Genomic DNA, 10,830 nt, shown 5'->3' on the forward strand with positions numbered 1-10,830 from the left:
AATATCCAACAGGCTGCCTCCTTCCTATCCAACATCCTGGAGCTGCAAGAAACTCCTTCCAAATACAAGTCTGACAATACATAACATTACCTATACTGCATACCAGGGACCACTCTTTCTGAGGACATGATCTTGACTTTGAAGATAATGTAATATTTTGTCATGATTTTCTATCCTATTGTAACGATCACTGCAGAGTTTTTCATGGAGAAATGCTGAATTAGTACCAATTTTCAGTCAGGTGAGATGTGTTCTCATTCCTATAAATAAACGTGTTCTTAAAACACCAGGAACTTTTCTCTGCCCTCCCTTGCCTTTTATGGTGAACTCATGGTTTGCCTCCGTCAGGATGCTTTAAGATAACAGTCACCTTCAACTCAGGGCTTACGGGATCTTCACCTCATTTTCTTTTAGCCTCTCCTATCTCACTAATCGTTTAGCAAATCTTGTTGCCTCTAATTCGTAAGCACTCAATACACAATGACATAAGAAAACACTAAGTCCAACCTGGTCATCCTTCGCTCAACATGTCCCCAGTGTCCCCCATGTCTCACTTGTGTAATTCAGAGTAGAGTTCCCTTCATAACCTGTACCCCTCCCTTTATATGCTTTTATACTTTTATAGCACTGACCTCCCCTCCCGACTCCCCTGCTTACAAGGATCGACCAAAATAAATATTCATTTTGCTAATATTTCTACAGGATTTTGAGAATCTGTCTTTAGCTAAGTCATATTCTGGAGTCCAGTTCATACAAGCTTCTGTGAGGGAGAATGTATTTAGTTTTGTTAGAGTGCAAGAAAAACTTACTTATCTTCTTTCATATTCAGTGGGAACCCTGCTGCATTGTGGTCTGGAGCACCCGGAACCCTGTACTTTAAACCAAGAGAGAACGGCTCTATGAGCTCCCTTCACTTGCTAATAGGCAGAATCCTGGTGACTAAGTCTGACTATAACCTCCAGATTGTGGACCACACAGACAGGCAAAAGACAGAGCATTTTTCATTAATAACTGAAGTGGCATTAGTGGACCCAGTACTTATAGACATGTATGTTTAGGAAAAAAAATGAAACAGAAAGAAACAAATGACATATTTATTTGATGCTGTTGAAGTGGGCACACAGTGAAGAAGTTAGAAAAGCTTCCAAGTAAGGTCTGTAAAGGAACACGTTGTAAAGTGGCTTTACATGTTAATTACTCTGGATAATTTCTGAACCCTGTTTAGCAGCAAGTCTCCTTTCTTGATGGTTTCTTGATACTGCCAGTTCTTGCTATCAGGTCTATAAATAAAGTAAAGGGAAAAAATGAATTATTTAGCAGCCATATGATTCCCTGACAAGAGGTAACCTACTTGTACACACACAGGCACTTAAAACTACCCCATTCTCAGCAATAACAAATGATTAAGATAATAAGGATACCTGTTGGTTTCTACTATTTCATTTACTTTATCAATTTTGCAGTGTAGTCTTCCAGCAGCAATAAACCTGGACAGCTCCCTGATTGAGAAGAAGAATATCCACTATTAGTTTAGAAAAACAGAACTCTTGTCTTACAGGTGAGATCTACCAGATGCACAGCACTGGCATGTCTGATTTATTGCAGGCTTGAGTCATCTACTAGAATAAACCTGGCCCTAGAAGTTATTAAAAAAAAAAAAAGTACCACAAGTATGGGAAAAAGAAAAAAAAAGTGCTCAGAGATATAGGAAAAAATTGTTAGAGTCAATAAACCCTGAACTGGAAAAGCAACGGCTGCCTGTACTAGAAAAACAGCCCATTTCTTTCCTAATACTTTCCCTCGCTTCCTTATGCCGTCCCAGAACACAATGAAACACAAAAGCTGCTTTCAATCCACTCCAGTTTGATGTAAGGACTGCAGCAGCTCTTAGCCATGCTCACTTGAGTACACCACCTGCAAGCGTCTGGGTTGAGACCTGCCATCCCTCTAACTCCCAGCGAATGCTTTAGGAAACCAGAGGGAGGAGCAGCGGCAACCTCAGATTTCAAGATGCTGCGGGAGTCCCTGCCAGCCAGATCGACAGATTCACACTCATACACAAAGTGTACAAAACAAAATTCATTATACAAATTAAAATTTCTTTGAATTTTTTATGATAAAATATAATGAAAAACTATATGCCACAAGAGAATGATCAGAATTAAAACAACTTAATTTTAACCATCACTTTTCTATTCTTCATTGTGAACAAACCATCAACATTTATCACACAGACATCTTCAACTACACTAAAATTGCCTGTGCTACTGAACAGCCCAGTTATTACCTAGGTTCCCTTACTGTGTAAGACACAGGATGTAACTGTTGCTCTCATGGTGAAAACCCTTCAGTGGGATTGCACAACACACAGACTCAAAATCCAAGCTCTACACCATGAACTATAAGGCCCCAAGTCAACTGCTGTTCCTCAGCTATGACGCAGCCATGCTAGATATCTGAATTTGCTCTCATCTTTTTGTTCTTTCCCTTTTCTGTATATGGAGATCTTCACAATTGGCTGACAATTCTCAAGAAGAGCAAGCTCCCGAGCCTCTTCAGGCATGCTGTATCTAGGCAGACAGTTCCCAATGTCTACACTCCTTTCTACACTCCCGCAGTGTTCAATTGCATGAAGGTCACAGAGACATCTACAAGAGCACCAAACATGAACAGCTCAGTATTTGTTGAATCAATGATTGCAGTGTTCAAGTCTCACATTTTGTCACCAACCTAACGAAAATTGTAACTCTGACATTATCAGAGAAAATGCCACTACATATAAGATATAAAATCTGTAGCCATATAAACTTGTGTAATTACTCAAGCAATGCTTTGCTCATCTCACTGGAAACTGTATCCTGAGGAAGGCAGACATGTACACATGCTACTGTTAAAATAATAGTTCAGAAATTCTCTTCCTTAAAACTGAAGGAAGCAGTGTAAACTCAGAAAATGTACAAAGCACACATTAAAAGGCAGTTTAGATACATAAATTTGTTAAACTTACTGGTCAATGAATTCCACACCCACACCAAAAGCTTCTGCCATATAGCCAAGGGTTAATGACCTATACGATTCCAGCAGCTGGCTGTACGCATGAATTCTCATTTCTCTTACATAGTATCGGTAATGAGGCGCAAAAAGCCAATCCTTTTTCATTTCCTGTTCCACGATTGCTACAATAAATAAGATGACGTTAAACCCAGAAGCTCTGATCTCTACATATTGCTGTCCTCTCACAGCATCCAACAAAGACAGGTCAGTGAACTGTCACCCAGATCACAGCATAACTGGGCGGGCGCATTTTATATAATGAAGCAAAATTCTATAACATTCATTTACAATTATACCAAGCAGGAGGGAGTGATAAATGAAAAACAAAAGCAAAAAAGAGACATATTTACAAAGTCACAAAATAAGCAATAAAGAGTGATGAAACTTATAAAAATGTAAAGTTTAAGGACAAGTTGTTAACAAGGCTGATGTAGCAACAAAATTGAAGAGTAAAGTGTATATAGGAGCCGGGTGTGGTGGCGCACGTCTTTAATCCCAGCACTCGGGAGACAGAGGCAGGCAGATTTCTGAGTTCGAGGCCAGCCTGGTCTACAGAGTGAGTTCCAGGACAGCCAGAGCTATAAAGAGAAACCCTGTCTCAAAAAAAGCAAAAAAAAAAAAAAAAAGGTGTATATAGGATATTAATGAGCAATCTACAGGAATATAAATTATCTTACTAGATACTATATGCTTCTGCTCTGGTTATGAAACCATGATGCAAGTAATAAGTTCTATGAAGAAAATGGCAGAGGCAGCATGTTTGGGAAGCCCTTCCTGGGGCAGTGGGCAGGAAAGAATTCTGAGAAACTGCCTAAGCAGAGAACATTATTAGACAACAATGTTAGTAAGCACAGTCCCAAATCATGATGACTAACTGAGTTCAGAAATAGAAAGAGACAAGCTGAACAAGGGGAAGAATAGAATCCTCTGCCACATAGAGTGTGATTGTTTCTAGAAACTGAGTATAACAGCAAGTGAAAAGCATTGTATCTCCCTCTCCCAAACCACACACATTTATTTACACAATCCTTCCTGGTACTTAATACTTTAACAACTAAAAAAATTAGGTACACACTAGACAACTTTCCAACAGAATCCTATAAACCAGTAGACAGTCTTCACTAACATGGTGTTGCAAGTATTTCTTTTCAGGCAGCAGTTACCAAGTTTCCGGACATATTGTAGTTCTATTTCATATTCTACTCTCCAACTTGCTTTTCCTTGTCACAGTGTAGGACGGAGCAGCTTTTTATGTCACTACACCGATGGTGGGCTGTTTGAATCATGGCCTAAGTACATGGGTTTCAATACGTGAAGTTGCTGACAGCTTCCAGTTGTTGAAGGGATGCTGACTGTACTGTGAGCCTGAATTTATTGTCTACTGATAGAAAGTTTCTAGGATTTCAGCTCAACCTTGCAAAAGTCATCCTGTTTTGAACATGTAGGTAGTCTAAGACATTGAACTTTGCATAAATATCAGTATACCTTGACCATGCTGTCCCTAGGAACATTGTACCAGTTTCTAGTATTTGAAAGAACCTATCCCCACATTTTTATAAAACTTGGTAGTTTGAGAAGAAAAAGGGAATCTTACTGGTCACGTAAACTTTACTGTGGCGAGAGTGCAGCCTGCTCCCTTCCACCCTGTCTCATGGTCACTGGACATCCCTCCTTTTTCTGTTTCATTTGCTTTGCTCCATTGCGTCATATTTATGATTACTTTGGTCTTCCCTTCTGTGAGACCTCTCAGAGACTGAGTGCTTTCAGTTGCCTGTGCTTGTCTCTGTTGTCTTTGGGTAACAGACCTGGATGTCTGTGCAGCCAAGATTCCTAGTTCTAGTGTTACCCCTTCATCAGATGCCAGGGCCATGTCTGATGCTTCCTTGGCACAGCTCTGCAGGTAAAGGCATCTACTGCCAAGCCTGATGACCTGAGTTCAATCTCCAGGACTCACATGATAGAAGAGAAGCAACATGAAAGACTTTCACACATGCATCAAAAACACACATCATTGTCACATTTGGGAATTTATAAAACACACCAAGTTTGCTGGCCTTAACTAAGCACAATAGGCAGAACTTAAGTATTAAGACCTGCAGCCTCTCTTATACCCTGCTGTGCTATGTACCCACAGGACTAGATGAAGTCAGATCCTTACCTAATGATTGGAAAAAAACTGAATAACGGCATTCATAGAGAGAAAACAGATACTGCCGAACTGCTGGAAGACTGTGCAACACTTCAAGGATCTCTGCCCCTTTAATGACCTGGGTATTAAAACAAAACCCATCAATCAATCAATTAATCAAACAACAAAAAAATGAATATTGTAATGATTTTTGTGTATTTACGTTAGGAAAGCATGAGCAGTCTTTAAAAGGATGTTAAGGTTTCTCACCTTTTCCCTGAGGTCCGGCCTTTCTAAGGCGATCATACTGACGTAAACAGTGTAAGTCACAAATGTCTTGTAATCCATGAGCTCATACGATGTAAATGTAGAAACAGTGTCGAGAAAGAGCTCTGCAGCCTGTTTGAAGTCACGGATAGCCACACAATATAAGCCTTGGTACACTTTCAGCCTGTTTCGCCTGTCCCAGTCTCCGCCTTCCTCTATTAGGCTAGCAAAAAACACAACAGAAACATAATGCTAATAAATTTTTTTTTAAAGAAAAAAAGTTTAAGTAAAGTATTTTATTCAGCAAGTATGTCAACTCTTGGACCAAATTCCACAGTTGTAAGCAAAACAAAATGGGGAAATGTGGGCCTACCAACTTATTAATAACTTACTATCAACAGCCCATAACTTCCAGGGTCATATCCACTGCTAATTGTACCTTTTGGCCTTTTCTGTGTTTCGAGTAATGAGGTCATTATCCATATAAAAGAGTCCAATCCTTAGGAGGTAGAATACAATATCCAGGCGGTGACCCAAGGCCACAGTCTTATCATATGTCTTTCGAAAAGCTGTCAAAGCTCCTTCCTGTCAAATTCAAGATCAAAGGGGTTAAAAGTACACAATTCAGCAAAGCCATCAGCTTCCAGGATTTTCCTGAGAGTGGCTGGTGGCACAGAAGTAGAGCTGAAGTAAGATGCCAGTGAAAGAAAGGGTCATAGGGATAAAGATCAAGGGTTCCTTTAGCTGACGAAAGTATTGACAATGCCCAGGGAACACTTCATTCTGAGGACAAGATATGAAAAGCACATAATAGAAATTGTATTTCTGCCTATAACAATTAGCATTACTTCCAAATAAGTTCACTATAAATTCTTAATCATTTTAAGAGGCTCATGTCACTGGTTCGAGCACTCAATAGATGCGTATGCAATCTCATCTCAACTGAGAGAAAGGGATTCCACTGCTTTGCAAGAACAGTGATAAAAATCACTTTTATACTTGGTGTTTCTTCAGACATAACGGGATAGCATGTTCTACAATTATTAGTCACACTTCATGAATGTATAAAAGGAAGCGTCAGAACAGCAGTGAGCATGCCTGGTACCCAGACCTGGAAATGCAATACTGTTTCTCACCAGGGAACCAGGGGTTTGGGAAGAAATGGATGACTGCAAGTTTGCAGAGTAAAGTTAAAATAGTAGGTGACTTTATGCCGTTTTGTATCAAAAATAAAGGTAATCATGATTCAAGTTAAAAGATAACAAGACTGTCTATACTAACACCTGCAATGAACTAAGCGTCAAAAAATTGATGATAAATACAACTAATAATAAAACCACTGCAACCATTAAACATTTAGAAACAGTCAGTAAAAGAAAAAAACCTGAACATTCTTTTGGGGAGAATGCTGTGAGCCAACATAGAAGGAATATAGCCTTAACACAAAGAGCAATCACCCAATGCTGACTAAGCCACAACGATTAAATGCAAGACCTGAAACAAAACCTTCAAGTCACTCAGTCACATACACACTGACCACCTTTTCAAACCAAACCACACTCATACTACATTTCAAGGGTTTTCCCCACTATATTTCTAAGTTTTTAAAATGACCACTACTAAATTTAAAAAATTTTTTTAAAGTTTTAAATTAAAATTCAACAGTTTATAATTTAAGCCCTTTCTTTGGGCTAGTGCAGTTCTAAACTCTTTCCCTGTATCTTTAAACAGCACTAGGTAGAAACACATCATCCTATTTTGCATGAGAAAACTGCAGCTGCAGTAAATAATGACTATTGAGGCTGGAAATATAACCCAGGCCATCTGATCCAAGAGCTTACACTATTTTTAAATACGAGAACCATGTCAGCCTACATTCAAATGCTAAAGAGTAGACCCAGCACTAGGATTACTTAGAACAAATGGCCACACATAGGAAAATAAGTGTTCACTCTCCCAGAAATTTCACCCAAGACTAAACAGTATCCTAAAGAAATACTAGCATGTATGGGCAGTGGAGGCATACCACTTTAAATCCCAGAGTTTGGGAGGCCAAGGCAAGCAGATCTCTGTGTGTTTGAGGTCAGCCTGGTCTATAGAGTTAGTTCCAAGACAGCTAGGGCTACACAAAGAAACCCTGTCTCAAATCAGAAAAAAAACAAAACAAAAACAAACAAAAAAGTGGGCTGGTGAGATGGCTCAGTGGGTAAGAGCACCCAACTGCTCTTCTGAAGGTCCAGAGTTCAAATCCCAGCAACCACATGGTGGCTCACAACCATCCGCAATGAAATCTGGCGCCCTCTTCTGGAGTGCCTGAAGACAGCTACAGTGTACTTACATATAATAAATAAATCTTTAAAAAAAAAAAACAAACAACAACAACAACAAAAAAAGCCCGCCAAAACACTAGCATATAGATACTAAGAGACATATGAACATGTTTTTCACCACAGCAATTTGTTTAAGAAAAATCAACTATTACAGCTGGTTAAAGCAAAACCAGCTGAAGCAATTCGTGCATCCTACCAGCTGAACAGACAACCTACTCAAAAAGTGGATGGGGTAGCGGTGAACCAGAACGTTAACAAAATTCTCTGAGAGGCAGTGACAGATGCATGGAAGAGGAGGATTCGTGGAACATACAGTGATCTCATGCACACAAATACATGTTCACTAGTCATTTTCTACAAGACATACATACACAAGTACATAACTGCGCTATCAAAGAGCTATGTAAGTTAGTTATTTCTCAAGGTACAGAACAAAGAAAAACCCAAATGACTGCAACCCTTAACTGATAAGTATTAATAGTGTAAATTCTTTTAGATTTACTTTATGTCTTTGAGTATCCTGTCTAAATATATGCCTGTGCATGATGGCGCTTGCCTGGTAGGTGCCAGCAGCGGTCAGAAGACAGTATTGGATCTCCCAGAACTGGAATTATTAACGTGGGCTGTCAGATGTCATATGGAGATATGAATCAAACCTGGGCCCTCTCTGAGAGCAACCAACAGTCTTAACCCCTGAGCCATCACTCCAGCCTCCTACTGTAAAATAAAATTGTTTTTTATTTTCTGGTTTTTCGAGACAGGGTTTCTCTGTAGCTCTGGCTGTCCTGGAACTCACTCTGTAGACCAGGCTGGCCTTGAACTCAGAAGTCCTCCTGCCTCTGCCTCCCAAGTACTGGGACTAAAGGCGTGCGCCCCCACTGCCTGGCAGCTGTAAACCTTTTAAAATGTACAATATTTGCTTCCCAACCACATAAGTTACTACTGAAAATGACCCCAATGTTGTAAACAGAGGAGGCAAAACCTCTGCACCCTTGTTTTGTTCTGGAGAAGTATTTTTATTATTTTCAAGTATGTGTATGTGTGTCTGGGGGCATGTGTACAAGAATGCAGATGTCTTTGGAGGCTAGAGGGATCGGATACCTGGGAGCTGGTGGGAACTGCACTTAGGTCTACTCCAAGATGATCTGCAGAATATACTCTTAAACCACCAAGCCTCTTCTCTCTAGCTTCACGGGCATCTGTTTGTAATGACACAGTAAGGAAGACTAACACAAACCTTGCTCTGTTAAGAGCAGGGAATTGGGTGCTGCAACACTGTCATGCATCTACTGTTCCTGTACTGACTCTTCAGTACAGGTAAATATGATTATCCTTTTGTTAAAACAAAAAGATGCACTTATCCAGTGAGCTATTACTCATTTGCACTGATGAACAACATTGGTCTGTACCTCCAGAAAAGCGGGAGGATCTCTCATCTGCAGAGAGGGCAGAGCATCTCCACCGACCCTGTCACCTACCCAGAGAGGGCAGAGCATCCCACTGACCTTGTCACCTATCTGACAGAGGTACTCTGCTTTTGCCATCATTGCATCTCGAATTTCACTTTCTCCCAGATTCTTCTCTGCATCCTCCAGCTCCTCATCCAAACGTTTCAACTCTTCTTCGTTTGCTTTCTTCATTTTACTCAGGAGATCCACGTCCATCTGCCAGTCGAGGGATTTACACAAGGCTTCATAATAAGGAGCCATATCTAAAAGCCATAAATCACGCATTATGAGGCAACCTGTTAGCTTCTGCTCGCTGTTCCCACCCCACCGAAGGTCAGCTAGCAGACGCCTCCCAACTGTGGGCCTGGGAAGGACGGCTAAGGTTTGAAGCTGGGAGCCTGCTTGAGAGCTGATCTTAGCAGGACTGATCGCGACTAAGGCCAAAGGGAGGGGAATCGAATCCTCAGTTTGCTCTGGTCGGCTCCTGTTCCAAAGGAGTCCCTCATGTCAGGGAAAGGACACTGATTCGACTCGACTACTAGGGACAGAACCCTGACTGTCCCTTGGCCGGCAGCTAAACACCGACAGGCATCACTAAAGCCGCGGCGCCTTTGCCGGAGTCCAGCCGAGACAAGCACCCGAGGCTTCCCTGAACGTCTGGCGGCGGGGAAGAACCCACTAAGGCAAGCAAGCCCCTCTCGGGTCCAGGAGGCCTCCCTAGGGGTCTCCATGAAGCCTCGACCGGAGACGCCCGCCAGGCACCCCGACCGCCCCGCCTAGGCCGCTGACTCGGCGCTCGCGGGCCTCACTGTTTTCCCGGACGGCCGCCATCAACTCCTCGCGCACCGCCGCGTCCCCGCGGTGCTCCGGCAGGCTAAGCAGAAACCGCAGCTGCGCGATGCGCAGGTCAGGGTTCTTGGGCAGTCCCTCTTCTTCTAGGTTTTCTAGCGGCATGGCTACAGCAGAGGAGCGGGCTGACAGAACCAAGCACAGCCCTGGGCCACCAGCGGAAGCAGGAGGAGTCGTCGCAGGTCCCCAGAGCCACCAGTCTGACTTCCGGTCGCGTCTCTGTCTCCGCCGCCTGCAGCGTCCCCTGCTGGACATCGGCGGGAGCACTTGGCGCTGTTCCCTTTTTCTTTAGGTCCCTTTAGGTCAGAGTTGGGCCCAACTTTCATTTCTTGAGTATCTTTTTTGTCTTCGTTTTTATATAATATTTGCAACGGAAAGTATCTGGAAATGCGCTAACAGTTTTAAAATATAACACAGATGAGAAAAACAATAAAAACAATTTTCCAGGGCCATCTTTGTTTTAATATTCTTGAAGTAGGGAGTGATTCTTTTGGTCCAGATTGTAGGCAAACAAACTGGAACATAGCGAGATTTGAAAAGTGGCCAGCTAAGGCTACACACCAGCTACATGACAAGGCCTGCGTGGAACCTATTTTCCTTACGTTTAAAATCCACATTCCTCCCTACGCTAAGAAAACAGTACCCCATGTTTCCAGTTATTAATTCAGTGACTTATATTATTTTTGTGTGCACATGTTGGAGGAGTCTTCAGAATGGGTAATGGTCTATAAATCCTACTGTGTGACACAATGAG

General features: G+C 41.8%; 1 protein-coding gene across 1 annotated transcript; it reads right to left on the reverse strand.

Moving 5' to 3' along the window:
* Window positions 1-1,074: 1,074 nt before the first annotated feature.
* Window positions 1,075-10,265, reverse strand: Psmd6 (proteasome 26S subunit, non-ATPase 6). The gene is made up of 8 exons (XM_021181496.2): window positions 10,037-10,265; window positions 9,285-9,490; window positions 5,889-6,034; window positions 5,453-5,672; window positions 5,213-5,321; window positions 3,008-3,176; window positions 1,422-1,499; window positions 1,075-1,280 (listed from the first exon to the last, which is right to left on the reverse strand). Exons 1-8 carry the CDS (start codon window positions 10,179-10,181, stop codon window positions 1,184-1,186), a joined length of 1,170 nt encoding a protein of 389 aa, XP_021037155.1. The 5' UTR covers window positions 10,182-10,265; the 3' UTR covers window positions 1,075-1,183.
* Between the last annotated feature and the right edge of the window lie 565 nt (window positions 10,266-10,830).

This window comes from Mus caroli, chromosome 14, assembly GCF_900094665.2.
Source record: "Mus caroli chromosome 14, CAROLI_EIJ_v1.1, whole genome shotgun sequence".
NCBI classification, from domain to species: domain Eukaryota; kingdom Metazoa; phylum Chordata; class Mammalia; order Rodentia; family Muridae; genus Mus; species Mus caroli.